General features: G+C 38.0%; 1 protein-coding gene across 1 annotated transcript; it reads right to left on the bottom strand.

The window, feature by feature from the left end:
* Positions 1-4,285: 4,285 nt before the first annotated feature.
* Positions 4,286-18,092, bottom strand: cdk2 (cyclin dependent kinase 2). The gene is made up of 7 exons (XM_082156543.1): positions 17,765-18,092; positions 16,547-16,624; positions 16,281-16,401; positions 13,975-14,145; positions 9,914-10,015; positions 9,622-9,825; positions 4,286-4,916 (listed from the first exon to the last, which is right to left on the bottom strand). Exons 1-7 carry the CDS (start codon positions 17,878-17,880, stop codon positions 4,812-4,814), a joined length of 897 nt encoding a protein of 298 aa, XP_082012669.1. The 5' UTR covers positions 17,881-18,092; the 3' UTR covers positions 4,286-4,811.
* Between the last annotated feature and the right edge of the window lie 751 nt (positions 18,093-18,843).

Genomic DNA, 18,843 nt, shown 5'->3' with positions numbered 1-18,843 from the left:
TAGCTTAATAACTTCAAATTAGTCTATAACAAACCAGCGCTTTTTTTTGATTAACTTGCATGCGAGCAATTAAAGTTGCGATCCCAGAATTTACAGAAAGATCATATGTGGCATACGACTTATTATTATAACGCTCAACAGATCACTTAACCAAACTTAGTCAACTGATAGACCTATTACAATAAAAGCACATTTCTAATACAGGTTAATTATTTTAGAAGGTAAAAATGCATATAGTAGCCTATGTTTCTAGTTCTTAAAGATCTAATAAACCCACAAAACAATAACATTAAATAAACTTTTAAAATAAACATTCATGATGTTCTCTGTGCTTTTAAGAGGAAAGTGTATCATGAATTTATGCTTTAGTGTTTAGAGGTTTTTTGGGGGGGGGGGCTTAAAACATGAAAATTTGAATTTGAATGCAATCCTTTGGTGCGTTCAAGTCCTCCTGGGAATTTCGTACGTACGAGGTGGGAAGTCGTGTTGACGACGTGAGGTGCGTTCAAGTCAGTTTCGTCGGAGCAAGATGGTGGTGTACCTTCTTTTAATGAATAACACGAAAATATAGCAAGTTTTGTTAACTCTGCTTATAGAAAATGAAGAACAAAGAATGCGCATCGGGTGTGTTTTTCTTTTTATGTTTTTAATTAACTTATGAGGCCAATGTAAATTAACTGTATCATTATATAATTAGTTAATTGTTATATTACAAGTAGGCTATATCATATTTTGTGCAGAGAGCTTACTTTGTTATAAATGAAAAAGCCTTACAATGTCACTGCTAAACCTGTAAGTGATAGGCTATATTTTACTATCACTTTGCTCAACTACAGACGTTGCATTCATTGATTCCGCCATGCTTCTCACTGACACGCCCCCAACTCGTACAGATCGGGGCTTAAAGAAAATCCCGAGCTCCCCACTGGTATTTACGACATTGTGGTGGCGTTCATGTGCATTCAACTCGTAAATACGATCTATACGAGATGACTTGAACGCACCACTTGACATCAGAACAACATCCTTTTTTAAGTCCTTCATGGTCCTCAGATCAGGTGGTTTTGCTCTCAGGTCTTTTATTCTTATACTTAAAGCGTAACTCTCGCCAAAATGCAACCTAGGGTCTTTTTGTTAATCTACTCGAGGCAAACTTTCGTTTAAAAGCATAATTAGAATGGAAACGCCACTTTTAAGTTTGACCGTATTTTCGTTTTAGGTCAAATTGCCTTTTGAATGAGTGTGCTTGGGACACTTCTATGATAGCATCAAAAATCGCTATTTTTAAAACACTAAGAAGGCTCGACACAACATGAAACTTTGCTGGAAGTATCACCAGTGGCTCTACACATGAACTCCAGCATTGAGAACATTGTTTGTGTACACAGAGTTTACTAAAAAGAAAGGTTTTACTAAAAAGAAAGAAAGACAACTCACTGTGTTTCCGTCCGCCGGCATTTTGTCAGTCAAAAATAGTCGATCTCCGCAACAGGGAGGAGAATAAAGATGGAAAGCTCCTAAAGCTTAGTTCCATATAAATTCACGGATAATTTGTTGTTTTGTCGTTAGTGAAAATCAATATTGACCTTGTATTTGAAAAAGGATCCTCATATAAGAAGCAATACTAAAATTCAGAGTCAGTTAGGTCACATTCGGAGATCGACTATTATTGACTGACAAAACATCGGCGGACACAGCTACTGTGAGTTGATCAAAATCTTTCTTTTGCCCCTAAGTTAAAAAACTAATGATCTTCGCAACGGAAGTGAATCAATCAATCAAAACTAACTTTATCTGGACAATAACTTTATCCTAGAGCTGCTGTAAAGCCTAAACAATCTGTTACAGTATTTTCCTATTATCTCTGTAAAGCTGCTTTGAAACAATCCATATTGTTAAAAGGGTGATTCTCTGAATTGGGTGCCCTTCAAGTCCCCCAAACATACTTCAAAGATTTTCAATTGAAGGAAATCACAAAATTTTAACGCTGTCAATTAATAGAACCAGGTGCCTTAGCATTATAATGCAACACAATTGCTTTTTAAAAAAAAAAAAATTTAAGATAATGAGTTGCCTAAGTAGTAGACAACAAGCATGTTTGCACGTCCTCACTAACCATCATTACATTTTCACTGAATATCAAACAAATAAAAAGTGCAATTAATACCAAAATGTTGCTGCTAATATAATCATATGTTGGTCTACTTTAACTAAAATATACATGTATATATAAAAATACATTAATTATATATGAAATTGCAATATTTATACACGTCCTCCAGTTGGTTTTCAACCCCGTCACGCCATACTATTTACCCCCCTATAAAAATAATGGATCAATCCCTGTGGCATCACATCCAGGCAGTGACATCACACAAGTCTCTTGAAGAACATGCTGCAAATAAAGGCAAGTGTCAGTATCTTTTCTTACCTATATTTCATGTTTTTTACTGTCAGATTAAGATTGTCAGGCTCAACATTTCAACTCTGTTATATGACTAAATGATAGTAAACAACGGTTCAAGAAGAATTAAATAATAGTTTTGCAAAAGATAAAAATTTTATGCTGTCCTAAATGTCATGTGGTGCTACTGTCTTAGCTACTGTTAGCCAAAAACTTCAACCCCGTCACATTTTTTACTATAACAGGGTTGAATTGTTGTGACAGGGTTGAATGTTTGACACTTCTTAGTAGATTACTGAATTGTAGACTTCTTGTATTGTGATGTGAACTGTCAGAAATAATCGATTATGGTATTTTATGTTCAATATTTTCAGACATCCCAATGGCAAAAACAGCAGCAGAGAGGCAAAGACAGTACAGAGCAAGAAAGGATGCAGACGCAGAGAGAAGGTAAACATATCTCAGGAGTGAGCGTGAAAGGTGGAAAAGGGACACAGAGATAAAAAAAATAAAATAAAAATAAAAATATGGGTGACAGAGCTAAACGATATAAGCGGAAGATGTGGAGGGATGCTAAAAAAAGACAGAAGAAGAGGGAAGCTTTGAGGAATAGCGACATAGCGACTCTGCTGCTGTTTTTGCCATTGGGATGTCTGAAAATATTGAACATAAAATACCATAATCGATTATTTCTGACAGTTCACATCACAATACAACAAGTCTACAATTGAGTAATCTACTAAGAAGTGTCAAACATTCAACCCTGTCACAACGATTCAACCCTGTTATAATAAAAAATGTGACGAAGATCGATTGATGTTTGTGATTAATTAATGCTTTTGATTTAATGTTAAATACTTACTCAAATGTTTGTTTGTTTTTGCCAACTTTAATAAAATAAAATGTTATTGAATGTGATATCATTAATTTTACAGGTAAGAAATCCATGATACTATATTGAAATAATGATCATCACTTCAACCCTGTTATCATTTTCAACCCCGTTATGCTGAGTTCAACCCTGTTATTTGATAGTTTTTATTAATATTTTCGTGATAAGAAGACAAATTAGGTCAATGTTTGTTTTGCTGTGTGCAGAATTTACAGGACAGTTGGAAAACATATGAAAGCCTAATTAAATCCTAATGTTAATGCATATTTTGTGATAATATATGAAGACCAATGTTAGATACAGTTTTCATGACCTGATTTGGTATTCAAATGGTGAGTATTTAAAAATAAAATTCTACATGCAATAAATGATATCAAACAAGGGACATCTCATTGAAAAGCTTCTACAAAAATGTACTTGAAAATCTTTTTAAATCATATTTAAACAGGGTCCAAGTGGGTCTGTGACGGGGTTGAACTCCAAAACAACTTTCAGTAAGAAAAAACACTCAATATCGATTAGAATTTCATGCCTGAGGTGGGAAAATGTATTTTCTTAAAGGTTTGACTAATCCACTATCACATGAAATGATCAGAAATAACTATTTAAGGTAAAAAAAAAAGAAAAAAAGTATGACCCAAAAGGCACCCAATTCAGAGAATCACCCAAAAGCACTATATAAATGGTGACTTGACTTAACTAAATCATTCATTTCCTTACATTGACTATCCAAAATATCTATTGAGTTCTCCTAAGTAATACAAGACTTGTCTTAAACTTATCCAACTAACATTTTAAACCGAAAAGAGACCCCATTTTAAATGATGCCTTAAATGAAACTTTATTCTTTTATTATATAAAGTTTATTGCTGTTTAAATGGTTCTTCAATAAAGATCGATAAAATCTTTAATATTTCACCTTTATAATTTGCCTGTTGGAAAAGTTGGTTCAGGAAACAGAATGTGTGGAAACAATATGTAACACAATGTAAATAAAAAGGTAACACGAGTTTAATTGAAGTTGCAGAGAGAACGGTTTTATGAAACTATCAAAACAAATCAGGTTTAAAATAATTATTAGAATAATATATTATCAAAAAAAAAAAAAAAGATAGATATTGGCAGTCTAAACGGTTTCATTTGGTCTAAGGCTGGTACAGAGCATTCAGTGTGATATGTACTTCTGGCATAGATGAATAATACAATTCCACACTGGCAAAACCATGGAGTGTCATCATCTCCAAACTACGAGCACATGAGGAAACACCACATCTCGTCTATGCAAATCTACATCTTCCAGGTCATTTTAATGAAATGCTTACTATTAGCACAACAGTTTTCCAGTGGAATGCAAAGGTTGCAGTGGATAAACTTCAGATTAAAATAAACCAGAATGATTTGAGAAAAGGTACAACTGATCATGGATTATAAAACAGAACAATTTCCGAACAGCTGGGAAATAGTCCTCAGGAAGAGCTGACCCAACACTCAGTCCATTGGTGCTGAAGTACTGGTTCAGAGGCGTAAGGGAGGCACTGGCATGGTGACATCACGGAAGAATCGATGAACAAGGGCGTTCTTCGCTGAGATCCTCTTGTTAGGATCATAGATCATCATTTGCTGTGGACAAGAAAAAAACACAGATTTTAAAAACTGGAAATATTCAAGTCATATTGACATTGCTTTCAGGTTAAAGTTGTGGACTATGGCGAGAGGTGTAAAATTCATTCGCATGGTTAAAAATAAGGGTGGGCAGAGGGTAATAAGGGTGGGCAGAGGGTAATAAGGGTGGGTAGAGGGTAATAAGGGTGGGCAGAGGGTAATAAGGGTGGGCAGAGGGTAATAAGGGTGGGTAGAGGGTAATAAGGGTGGGCAGAGGGTAATAAGGGTGGGCAGAGGGTAATAAGGGTGGGTAGAGGGTAATAAGGGTGGGTAGAGGGTAATAAGGGTGGGCAGAGGGTAATAAGGGTGGGTAGAGGGTAATAAGGGTGGGTAGAGGGTAATAAGGGTGGGCAGAGGGTAATAAGGGTGGGCAGAGGGTAATAAGGGTGGGCAGAGAGTAATAAGGGTGGGCAGAGGGTAATAAGGGTGGGTAGAGGGTAATAAGGGTGGGTAGAGGGTAATAAGGGTGGGTAGAGGGTAATAAGGGTGGGTAGAGGGTAATAAGGGTGGGCAGAGGGTAATAAGGGTGGGTAGAGGGTAATAAGGGTGGGTAGAGGGTAATAAGGGTGGGCAGAGGGTAATAAGGGTGGGCAGAGGGTAATAAGGGTGGGCAGAGAGTAATAAGGGTGGGCAGAGGGTAATAAGGGTGGGTAGAGGGTAATAAGGGTGGGTAGAGGGTAATAAGGGTGGGTAGAGGGTAATAAGGGTGGGTAGAGGGTAATAAGGGTGGGCAGAGGGTAATAAGGGTGGGCAGAGGGTAATAAGGGTGGGTAGAGAGTAATAAGGGTGGGCAGAGGGTAATAAGGGTGGGCAGAGGGTAATAAGGGTGGGCAGAGGGTAATAAGGGTGGGTAGAGGGTAATAAGGGTGGGTAGAGGGTAATAAGGGTGGGTAGAGAGTAATAAGGGTGGGCAGAGGGTAATAAGGGTGGGCAGAGGGTAATAAGGGTGGGTAGAGGGTAATAAGGGTGGGCAGAGGGTAATAAGGGTGGGCAGAGGGTAATAAGGGTGGGCAGAGGGTAATAAGGGTGGGTAGAGGGTAATAAGGGTGGGTAGAGGGTAATAAGGGTGGGCAGAGGGTAATAAGGGTGGGCAGAGGGTAATAAGGGTGGGCAGAGGGTAATAAGGGTGGGCAGAGGGTAATAAGGGTGGGTAGAGGGTAATAAGGGTGGGTAGAGGGTAATAAGGGTGGGCAGAGGGTAATAAGGGTGGGTAGAGGGTAATAAGGGTGGGCAGAGGGTAATAAGGGTGGGCAGAGGGTAATAAGGGTGGGCAGAGGGTAATAAGGGTGGGCAGAGGGTAATAAGGGTGGGTAGAGGGTAATAAGGGTGGGCAGAGGGTAATAAGGGTGGGCAGAGGGTAATAAGGGTGGGCAGAGGGTAGGGTGGGCAGAGGGTAATAAGGGTGGGTAGAGGGTAATAAGGGTGGGCAGAGGGTAATAAGGGTGGGCAGAGGGTAATAAGGGTGGGCAGAGGGTAATAAGGGTGGGCAGAGGGTAATAAGGGTGGGTAGAGGGTAATAAGGGTGGGTAGAGAGTAATAAGGGTGGGCAGAGGGTAATAAGGGTGGGTAGAGGGTAATAAGGGTGGGTAGAGGGTAATAAGGGTGGGTAGAGGGTAATAAGGGTGGGTAGAGGGTAATAAGGGTGTTTAGGTCTCCTAGCGATTCCTATTCTTCTTAAGAGTCCTATTCTAGGAAGGTAAAAATATTTATATTTATAACATTTATATCAAACATGGTTATTATGTGTTTTTTTGGCAAAATGTTTTGTTGCAGCCGTGATCAAAAATCAGCAGCCTAAAAATACCACAGCAAAAACAACTGGACTAAATATAAATTTCAAACATTAATAAAGTGAACAGTAATAAAATAAGAACAAATTAGCAATAGCACAAATAAATACAACTGAACAGTTCAGGTACAGGAATTGTAATATAAAACACTGCATCGTTTTTTTACGCATTTGTTTCTTAAACAGATCCAAATAAAATGCAATGTCAATACCTTAAAAAATAAAGCTGGGATATTTGAATTCATTTGTCGTCTATTTTGGTCATTTATATAAAAAAAGAAGAAAAAAATTAGAAAAGAAGCAGCTATTTTATGCACTTTATAAAACAAATCCATTCAAGTCCATCACGGTAAAAACGTTAGTTTGACCGTCTCTCACTGTGTCATCAACATAAATTGATTACCGGTATGCGCCCTCTAGCAGAGTGAAAGAAAAATGACATAAATCCCAAAAACTGTTCTTATAGCCTGAACTGAGTGAGTGCCACACAATAATGAATCACCAACAGACTGATCAGAAATATACTGTTGTTTTATCTCTATTCAACACCAGGGTTCTGCATGAGAACACTCCTCACAGTAGATCAGGGCTGGGACACATGGCAACAACAACAACAAAAACTCATATCAGTTGATTATTATTATCATCATCACGATAAATGTCAAGTCGAGTAAAAGTTGTAGAAACCAGACAGGTAATTCTGGTTTTATCATCAGAACATGACAAGCACTTGCCAAACAGATGAACATTTCACAAATTAATATTACGTTTTGTCTAACATTGGACAGTAGCTTGAGTTGAGTGACAGTAGCAGCATCTGTAAACATTGTAACAACCTCATTTTATAGGGTTAAATGTGGTCTTGGATCACGCTAACATGGCCGTGGGAACTGGCCCTGCCGACAGCGGTTTCACTGCATTGGAATTTAAGATGACTTGAAATAAAGTTTTGTTTTTAATTTTCCTAATTCATAAAATGATTTAGTTTTTATATGTTGTCGAATGTGGTTTGTGACTTTGAGAACTGATTATTATTATATTGTTATATAGTGTTGTTGAGAATGTCAGCGCTGTTTCATCTGGCTTTAAACTAGTTCAAATCACGACGCATTTGATTTGTATGGTTTGTATAACTCGAAGGCTTTTCACTGGATCTCACAGCGCTGTTCAGTCGTCACGTGATCGAGAACGTTTGGGCCGAGATGATAAATGTTCGGCGCTTCAAGCGAGCAGCTCTGTTTCGTTCTGCTTTAATGTTTCTCTAGGCCACAAATGTGGGCGGGCCTTCATAAACAGAGTGGGCAAAGCCCAGAGCAGGGGTATTCAATTAAAGTTCTCTCTATTTCCTTCCCAGCGGAGGTCCGGATAATGTTTTTTGGAACAGTTACACATTTCAATCAGGGCAGCCATAGAATGTTATAAAAGAAAAAATGCTAAACACTCAAAATAGGAAAAACCAAAAGGAGGCACGCACTAATTTCGCACTATGTTAGCCAAATTGGTATTGGCACCAGTGTGATGGTTTGAAACACGCAATAGTGCATTTGCATATTGTATAAACACTATATCAAACTTTTTAAAAATTTTGTTGAGGAAGAATATATTACAATCGTTTTATCGCCCAGCCTTACAATAGATTGCCAGTTATTACCTTGAAATGTATTGTTGAAGGCTGTGAATTTTACTTGTTTTTAGAGATAGGTCAGGACAGTCCAAATCAAATTAATATCATCAGATGCGGATGCATTAAAAAAAAAAAGAAAAAAAAGAAAGTGTAGTTAGCTACCTTTACTTAGCTTATACTGTAGTGCAGCTTGATTGCATTCTGTCAAACTACAAGCAGCTCAAAAGTTCACTATAAAGCAGTGGCGACAAACTGAATTATTAATCCAGGACTGAATGTAGGCTAATTGTTAAATAACAATTTAACAGTGATAATAATGTAGCTATCATTAGCCTAAAGTTTAGCTAAAACTTCAGCCGGTAGGGTTGGGAAATAGCTAATTGCCAAATAAATCTGAATTTTTGGGCTAAATGGCGATGTATGGTATAATCTGAGTATTTAATTATTATTTTTCTATTTGAATAAAATAAAATAAAAACTATTTAAATTTTTTTATTTTTATATTTAATATCCTGATCAATATTGTCCTACAAACAATGTTCATATTGAAGGTTATAAAAACAAACATAGTGTAACCTTGCTGTCTATCTGCAGTCTATCCAATTCTCCTATTCTATTGCGCTCCGTCTGTTCGGCGCGCATGCACGCGGCGGCGCTCGTTCACGGAAGTTTAGCTTGCAGAAAGGTCGCCCTCTCATGACAGCAAACTGGAAATATTGACTTTCTAACATTTACAGATGGAGAATATGTCCGTGAAATGTAAGTTATGCACTGAGGAAATTATTGGATGTCACTTCAGCTTATGGCTAAATATTATTAGAGGTATATTTGTTTCCAGCAATCGCTGCACAAGTGAAGTTTACGTATGATGACGAAAGCACGTTAGTGCGAGCCCTCCCGGAACCCATAGAGAATGCATTGCAGTGCCTGCAGTTCGAAAAAAAAAATCTTTGAATGTAAGTCTATGGGAACACTCTGGGCGATTTTCGGCCATAGTGAAATCGCCCAAAAAGAGGCGGTACTCCACAGAACGTGACTTGGCGCTGATTGGACTATATCCAGAGGCAGAACAACAGTGAGTGACTGCTAGCGTAACTCTGTGGTTGAATGAGATTGTGATTGAAAATTCCCTTTCACACTTTGGTGGTGCGTCGCCCGATCGCCCTAATGAAGAAACCACCGCTGCTATAAAGTAGCTTCACAAACCCTGGTCAGGCTGTGGTACTAGATAACCTTTGCTGCCCTCTTACCCCTAGAAGGTCTCGGCCATCTTCATCCAGAGGAGGCACCACTTTAGACAGGTCCTGTCGGGCCCACTTGGGAAAGGAGGGTTTGTAGTCTGGCATTGAGGTGACTCCAGGCCATATAGACTCATCCGGGGTGCCCAGAGTTCGAAATATTCGGAAGAGTTGGTCTATTTCAGAGTCTCCAGGAAACAATGCCCTCCGAGTAATCTGGTATGAAAAGCCAGAAAGTAAATAAACATCTGAAGACCATCAATAATAGCAAGCTGATAAGATGTGTACATAAATAAAAGCATACCATTTCAGCAAAGATGCAGCCCAAACTCCAGATGTCGACAGCTGTGGAATAATATTTACATCCCAGGAGAATCTCAGGAGCTCTGTACCACAGAGTTACAACCTATGAAAATAATCAAATTAAGGCAGTTCAAAACACTGATTCATGAAGCTTCGAAACCTTTATGAATCTTTTGTTCCGAATCAATGGTTCGGAGCGTGTATCAAATTGCCAAAGTCACGTGATTTCAGTAAACAAGGCTTCATTACATAATAACTGTGACGAAACGTTTCAAAAGACTTCAAAATTTCGATGGTTCACCGCTGGGGGCGAAGATCTGTCAACCCATGAATCATGAGGAGTCACTGAGAACCAATGAACAAGTGCCTGTGGGTTTTACCTGATCTCTGATCAGTTTTATACATCTGTAGACGTTTTAATTAGACATTAGTGTAATTAAAATGAATAATGGTAGTTAATAGTCTCTTATTGGCCTGTTTAGCTGCGCCATTCATAGAACAAACAAAACAAACCCTGACAATTGATAAAAGAACATATAGACACTTGATAACCTTATTAGATGATTAGATAATTGCATTTGAAAGATTTCAAAAAGAAACTGCAATTGTAAAAGGTGTTTTTATGCATGTTTGCCCCAGGTTTTTGTTGCATTTACACTGTTCTGACCACAAGGGGTCACAGTGGAGACGGGTGTCGGGTTGTTTCGAAGCCTCGATCTGCCCACCACTAGTTACAGATCAGTTGTGCAGAACACAGGGCTTGTCTTTGATGGTAGCTTAAGTACATGGTCATGCACACATGCAAAACTGGTTGATAACAATAGCGATTCATTAGCAACTGAAGTTTATACTTACACAGGATATAAGAGTCAAGAAGGATCTAAGAATATAATTAGATTTCTTAATAGTAATATATCTTAGCCTGGGAAAACCCAGACAACTTCCGGCAAATTTAGATTTGCTCTGGAAGTAGTCTGGCAAAGAGCTCATTCAAGCCCATTTCTAATCCGTCGAAATCGCGGCACCAATCAGAAACGCTGAGGCGGGCTTTATCGATGACGATCGCTCTGATTGGTTTTAGCCCAGAGGCATTTGAACGTGCTGCTACATTTCTCTCTGAAACCGTAGGAAATGAAATTGATTTAATAGAGGATTTTAACTGTGACAAGATGATTGACAGGGCAGTTTACAAGGATGCACGCGACAGATCCGTCCGATAAAGATGACGAAGTAGTGTGTCTCAAAGCTTGCCTACTTTTTTGCTACACATTCAAAAGTAAATACCTTTTCTTCACAAAAAGAGGACATACTTTTATGGCGTAGTGTAACTTAGGCGAATTGGGACACAGCATATGGCTTTACACGATGACGATCGCTCTGATTGGTTTTAGGTCTATCCAATTGCGCCCAGAGGCATTTGAGCGACGTCCGTTGGTGACGCCCCTTTGGAAATGAGTTATTAATGAAGCTTTGCCAGACCATAACTCAGTTACTACTGACTGAGAATGGTCTGGTTTTAACCAGGCTAAATATATCTGGGCTTGCGGCTTCAAACAAGCAAACATACATCTGTGTTATATAGATTCTCATTTTCATGTTATAATTGAATCTTATGTTGTGCTCTGTCTTGTCTTAAGTTTTTTTTTTTCCAGTTTTTTTTTTTAAGGTCACAGGACGATTTTATGCAGCAATAAGTGTCCATTATATTTATATTGAGTGGATTCTGACTAACTGTACCACCTCTGATTGGCCATTGTGATCACGTGCTCAACAGACATATATGTGATTGGCTAAAATGCTCAACGGTTCGAAAACATGGTGTAAACAGAAACCTTTGACGCTCTTCACCGAGAGCTCACACACACTCACGGGAGCGTTTGAAAGCAGCTGCCTATCAGCATCATACTTGTGAGATGAAAAAGAGGAGATTAAACTCTTTATAAACTGGTTTCTTACTGCCACCCTCAACATTTTCTTTACGTTCAGTACAACTCGCTTAGAGCCGGTTTAAGCTGCGCTTTCAGTTGCATCTTCCTTTCAGCTTTTCTAGGTTCCCTAAGTCTAGCTTTCTTGATGGGGATTTTATATTTGACAACGATTTAAAAACTATTACTGCATCTGCTTAGTAGTCTTTAGAGCTGCATGATTAATCGATAAAAGAAGGGGATCTTGATTCAAACACAAACAGTCTTTTCCAACCACAGTATCATTATTTTTGTTACAAATTCAACAATTCAATTAAAGGTGAACTAAGTAACTTTTTTTACCTTAACTGAACAGCTTCTGAGTCATTGGAATGGTTATATTACTTATTTCGGGTTGAATGGTGGTCGTTTCGCACCCCCCTGGTGCCCGTGAGCGGAAAATACGCACTTGCAACTTTGAGCCGGCCGGCCGCTGCGTCAGGAAGTCTCGCGTGATATCAGGTCTCGCGATGTAAACAATTTCTTTACGGCCAAAAGAAATCTGCTAAAATGCTGTCATTATTGCGCTCCCTCACGCTGTCCGAACCCGAATGAAGAAGACGTTTTAAAGAAATGTCCCATCTGCTTTGATGTCGTTGATCTATAGCCTCTGGTGTCTGAGAATCACCAACGAGTTTTTACAACAGTGTTGTCAAATATCTATTCCGAAGCTGTGGGGGGAGCTCTAGAGAGAAACCTGCGAGCAAAAAGCGAGAATACAGCGAAGAAATCCCGAAGCTACTGAGTGCTGCTTTAAATCACAGAAGTGCTGGGATAAGAGTTTATAGTTCAGATATAAACACTGATGGCGATTAGCGATCAAAATAGAGTAAATCACCTTTTGAAAGTAACTTGATGCTTCAAATAAAGACTGCATCAATTACATTGTTACACCAGTAGGTGGTGACAAGTGACGTTAAAAAAATGGTCATTGAATCATTCATTAAAGAGATTTGTTAAAAAACCCTGATTCATCCAGTATTGAAACAAGTGAAGTCTTTATGAGCGAGTCATTGAATCATTCATTCAAACCAATTTAAAGATTTTTTTTTTAATATAATGCAGCAATTAAATTTTTTGTTTTGTTTAGTTGTCCATTCAGAAACGTGGGAGAATCGTGATTCTCAATTTATCCAGAATAATGCAGCTCTAATTCCCAGCAAACACCTAAAAAGAGGTTTCAACTGTAGCAAACACATTTTGCTCAATATGATTCCACTCGATTTAGGATTTAAACACACCGAACTAGGGGTGGAACGGTACATGTATTCGTATTGAACCGAAACGGTACGGGCGTCACGGTTCGGTGCTTAAATTTACAAGGAGAATACACGGTAATACAAATAAATAAAACTCGCAAATGAATTAATGTAATGCGGAACTACTGTTAGATACGCGGGTTCTTTAGGGACACCTAATCTGTAGCCCCGCCTTAGCTCTGAAGCAGGCTGCGATGTTAAGATTGCAATGCTTGAATATGTTGTGTGTGTGTGTGTGAGAGAGAGAGAGAGAGAGAGAGAGGCGCGATCGAAAAGTCGCAGTGTTTACTTATATTTGTGTGTGTGTGTGTGTGTGTGTGTGTGTGAGGCGCGGGCGCGATCGAACAGTGGAAACATAAAAACATACTCTGTCATTTTGTTTATACAGGACATCATTCAAACTGCAAAGTGTTTAAGTTACTGTTAATTAAAATTTTAAGGAAAACATATATTAATCTGAAATGTAGCAAATTAATTTTCAATTCATTCAGGTACAATTACCAAACATATCTCAAGGTCTTTTTGTCTTTTTATTAATTTAATTAATAAACTATTTATATAAAACTACTGTCAGTGCACTACAAATAAACTGGTTCTATGCCTTTACTTTATTAATAAAACTTATTTTAAAAATACAAGGCTTAAGTAATTTATTTTCCTTTGGTGGTACAGCCTGAGACATGCACAAGCCTTCTGCATTTTTGTTTTGCTTTTCCCTCCGTTGTACCGAACTCGTACCGAACTGTGATGTATGAACCGAACCGTGACTTCTGTGTACCGTTCCACCCCTACACCAAACATATCCTTTAAAACCCTAGAGCAATGTTTCTGGCTCTCACCTCATGTGTATAAGTCCGCACAGGCACACCAAACGCTCTGGCCAAACCAAAGTCAGCCAGTTTGATCTCGCCCTGAGCGTTGATCAGGAGATTCTGGGGTTTGAGATCCCTGTGAAGAACCCGATGGGAATGACAGAAGGCCAATCCCTGGAGCAACTGGAACAGGTAACTCTGATGAACAAAAACACAGACAGACAGACAGACAGACAGACACATTATTTCCCGACATTTGGCCATTACCACATTTTCTTGGATGTTTAATAGTTGTGGGCTGCATTTCCCAAAAGCATTGTAAGCCCTTAATAGCAATACGTCACACCTGGGGGGGAAAAACTACCACTTAGTGACAGTCAAACCAGTTGTCTCATAAAAGGACAAATAGACAGGATAGGTCAGGGTCTGCTAAAAAGTGGCAGATGTGCTTCATCATTGAATGATCAAGGTGGTTCTTATTTAAACTGGGGTTAGACATTAAACATTACTATGTTTCTTGGGTCTGCGCTATTCCCTTCAAAGCAAACAAACCAACATGCCTTTGTTTGTTTCTTAGCCAGAAATGCACAGGTGTGGCTATATTTACTATTCATGTTGACTCATGAGTTGAGTATGTGCGCTAAATCTGCAGTTTACATAAACTTCACCAGCAAATTGAGTGAACGTAATTTCGAGTTCACATCGTCACCCGCCACAGTTTAGAACACATGTTAGTTTTAGTTCACATTTAGTTCATGTTTAGAACACAAATTAAAATCTTTTTGATGAAATCTGAGAGATTTCTGTCCCTCCATTGACAGCTACGCAACTACCAATTTGACGCTTCAAAAAGTTCATAAAGAGATCATAAAACTAATCCATGTGAATTGAACGGTTTAGTCCAAATTTTCTGAAGAGACTCAATCGCTTTATATGATGAACAGATTTCGTTTGGGCTTTTATTCACATATAAAAATTGATCAGCGGACATAAACAGAAGCTCAACCGAACCTGCTTGAAGTGCGAGAACAAACCACTAAATTCATATGGATTCGTTTTACAATCTCTTTATTAACTTTTTGAAGCTTCAAAGTGGTGTCAGTGAAGGAATTTGACAGGGAAATCTCTCAGATTTCATCAAAAAGATTGTTTTCCGAAGATGAACGAAAGTCTTATGGGTTTGAAACGACATGAGGGTGAGTAATTAATGACAGAATTTTTCATTTTTGGGTGAACTATCCATGCGGGCAGAACTCCTAGAGATAGCTCTCTTCAGTCATGTTCACTCTTCCCAGGAGCGTTGCATGAGTGAAGCCAGGAGGAGGGTGTTTTTTTGGACAACTCAGAAGGCATTATTCTCATGATTTCATGAGACCCTAGGTGTGTTCAACTTAGTGTGTGACATAAAAGTACAGCGAGAACGATTATAGAGCAGACGGACAGGGGTGTGTTTCCCGTACAACGACGTAACTCGCTGCTTCATAGTACGATGCATCGTTGAAGAAATCAACTAGCTAGTCACGACTGTTTCCAGAAACCGTACTGTCGCAAATTGGTCGTTCAACCACGCTGGTTAATGATGTCACACACATGGTAGAGTAATAACTTCTTTTAATGAATCTGTTTGAGATCGAATAAACGCTAGATGTTTTGCTATAAATTGCAGACATGGCATCTGAGGACTATTTCAAATTTTTCTGTTATTTTGCTTCATTTCCAGATTCAATCATAGGCTCGTTCTTACGTACTAGAGCACGTACGCACATGCGCACTCTTCAAAAACAACGCTTTAAATCTCTTGACAAACTAAAAGACGTAAATGGCATTTGTATGTATTCTGAATAAAAGACACAGATTGTACTGAATGTCAGCTTGCTTATTTGGCTCAAGATAAGGATTTATTGAGTCCACATGTCATGCAAACTAGAAACTGCTTCTAACCACAGGTCGAGAGCTGTCATTCCAAACACACAACTTTGCGATGCTGTTTGCGAATGTTCGTTAGAACGGTGGTTTCGAGAAACACCGACTCGTTGAACTGACGATGGAACTTGCGACCATAGATGGCTAACGATGCTTTCGGGAAATGCACCCCTGTATGCTTTCGAATCGCTCTCTTAGTACTTTGATGTTAAACACCGATTGGCCTGAAAACTCATCAGATCTAGACGGATCACAATGACCTATTTTGATCCAAAATGGCAAATTTCCCCCAAAGGTGACTAGCTGTTTTTGGACTAACAAGGAAGGTTTGAGTTCTGAAACGTAAAGGATGTTATATAGTACAATGACCCCCTTATATGCCAAAAGATCAAGGCCCCGTTTAAACTCACCTTTACGAGTGGCAAGGATATGCCAGAAACAGAGGATGAGTCCATAAACCTCTTCAGGTCTTGGTGAAGAAATTCAAACACCAAATAAAGCTTATTTTCTGTGTGTATCACGTCCCGCAACCTGTGGGCGAGAAAACTGTGAGAAGAAGCCTTGGGGCAGTTTGCTTAGAATTGTGCATTGACTCTATATCATGATGTGAAATAAAGGACTAGTTATGCACTGGTTAAAATCATGAATAGGACTAAGGTTTAGACATTGCTCATACTTGACTATGTTTGGGTGATTGAGCTCTTTAAGCAGAGAGATCTCACGTATGGCAGTGCTGGGAACACCTTCAGTCTCCCTGAAAACCAAGCAAACAATCATGTCATTCAAACACATCCCTCATCGAAGACAAACATCTGTTTATATGAGTAGTGTAGCGAATCTCACAGCCTATGAAACAGCCCTAAAAAAGTACAGACCGTTAAATTAGTTAACATTAGTTAGCCTACAGCAGGTATCACGAAATAGCAATAAGGAATTCAACATTTATCAATCTAAGTTAACGTTAATTCATTTTCCACATACACAACACAATTTTTATACATTTTTAATTCTGAGTTGTATATATTAACCTTTTTAATGCATTATAAACAAACACGAATTAACAATGAACAGCAGAACATTTATGAACCTACAGTACCGGTCAAAAGTTTTTGAAAGAAGTCTCTTATGCTCATCAAGCCTGCATTTATTTGATCAAAAATTATCAATGAATCCTGAAAAAAGTATCACAGGTTATAAAAAAATATTAATAAATCAGCATATTAGAATGATTTCTGAAGGATCATGTAACACTGAAGACTGAAGTTATGGCTGATGAAATTTCAGCTCTGAATCACATAAATAAAGTATAATTGAAAGTATATTAAAATAGAAAACCATTGTTTTAAATTGTAATAATATTTCACAACATTACGGGGTTTTTTTCTGTATTTCTGATCAAATAAATCTAGGTTTGATGAGCATAAGAGACATCTTTCAAAAACATTAAACGTAGCAATGTTTCCAAATTTTTTGATCGTTACTGTACATTAATAATTGAGTTGCATATATTAACATTTAATGTATTATAAACAAACTTAAATGAACAACAGTACATTTATGAACCTATATAAACAACTTATTATCAGTGTTTGTTCATGACACCACTAGTGTTTACATAGTGGAACTTTATAAAGTATTACCATTATTATCTGCTTGTAAACGAACATTAAAGTGTTTAACAATCCAGTACATCAGCAGTGCAACAGCTTTGACAGAGATCAACTGACTTTTAAAAGCACTTATTATCATAAATAACGGAAGAAATTCGTTTATCATTCATAAACATAAAACACACATTCGCGTAATTACAGTTTGGATTGTGACTGTAAGTTATGCGAGTTATATTAGATATGAAAGGCTTCTCGACTACATCAAACCAATGACAAACACTTACGTGTCTAATCGTATTTTCTTCAGAGCAACGGTCTCTCCGGTGAGTTTATTCTTGGCTTTATAAACCACCCCGTATGTTCCCTCTCCAATCTTCTCCACTTTCTGAAAGGACTCCATGTCAAACTCCCCCTTTTCCGGGGACACTTCCACTCTAAATCTATTTAAAACTACGTGGCGAGAGTACTTTTAGTTACAAAACGGCGATCAGAAACATTAAAATCGTTTATTTGATTCGTAAAAATACAGGCGACCGAAAATCATGTCACAACTTAACATCAATACCGCCAATTCCCGCGTTTCAAACAACACGCCCTCGCGACAAAGCACAAAAAACAGGCCCCGCCCTCCGAAGAAACGTCAGCCTTCTGACGTCAACCAATGAGCTGAGTGAAACAACAAAGGCCTCCCACGTTACGTAAAAAACTACCACACTTAAAAAAACGTATGTCTTGTGTCTAACCAATGAGCTGAGAGAGAAGAATAACGCCCGCCCTCTTTACGGTTTACGCCGGGGATACAAACGAACGCGCACGAGCACCATCAGTTGAAACAATCGGCTCTATTTTAGTCCATTTCCTTCACATTAGGAGGAAAAAACATTACAAAAATAAGGGGATAAAAGTTATAACTATGAGGTAAAGTCGAAATTAGGACATACTAAGTCCTAATTATTACATTAACTCGAAATGATATTACATGATATGCCCCATTTTTGTAACTTTTATATCATAACGTAAACTGTTGAAATTATGAGATAATCACATACTACAAAATAATTATGACATATTAAGTCCAAATTGGCATACTATCCCTCATATTTGTCTTTCATATTATGATGTAAAAATCGAAATTATGACATACTAAGTAATATGACATATTAAATCGAAATTATGACATACTACCCCTAATATCTGACTTTTATATCATAATTATGACGTAAAAAGTCAAAATTATGAGATAAAGTCGAATTTATGACATACTATGTAATAATTATTATGACATACCAAATCATAATTATAAGATTAAAAAGTCGATTATGAGATTAAAAATTACATAATTATGATTTAGCATGTCATTTTG

Source organism: Leuciscus leuciscus (genome assembly GCF_965113295.1).
Source record: "Leuciscus leuciscus genome assembly, chromosome: 23".
NCBI lineage: Eukaryota > Metazoa > Chordata > Actinopteri > Cypriniformes > Leuciscidae > Leuciscus > Leuciscus leuciscus.
Note: the sequence above shows the minus strand (reverse complement) of the source record. Positions and strands in the feature narration are given on the sequence as shown.

What these genes read in the sequence shown, in the direction of transcription:
- cdk2 (XM_082156543.1), bottom strand. Translation starts at nt 17,880, where the DNA reads ATGGAGTCCTTTCAGAAAGTGGAGAAGATTGGAGAGGGAACATACGGG. An exon ending in AAGAAAATACGATTAGACAC is followed by an intron (nt 16,625 to 17,764) that starts GTAAGTGTTTGT and finishes CTTGGTTTTCAG; the next exon opens with GGAGACTGAAGGTGTTCCCA. An exon ending in ATGGCCGAGACCTTCTAGGG is followed by an intron (nt 4,917 to 9,621) that starts GTAAGAGGGCAG and finishes TCTTGTCCACAG; the next exon opens with CAAATGATGATCTATGATCC.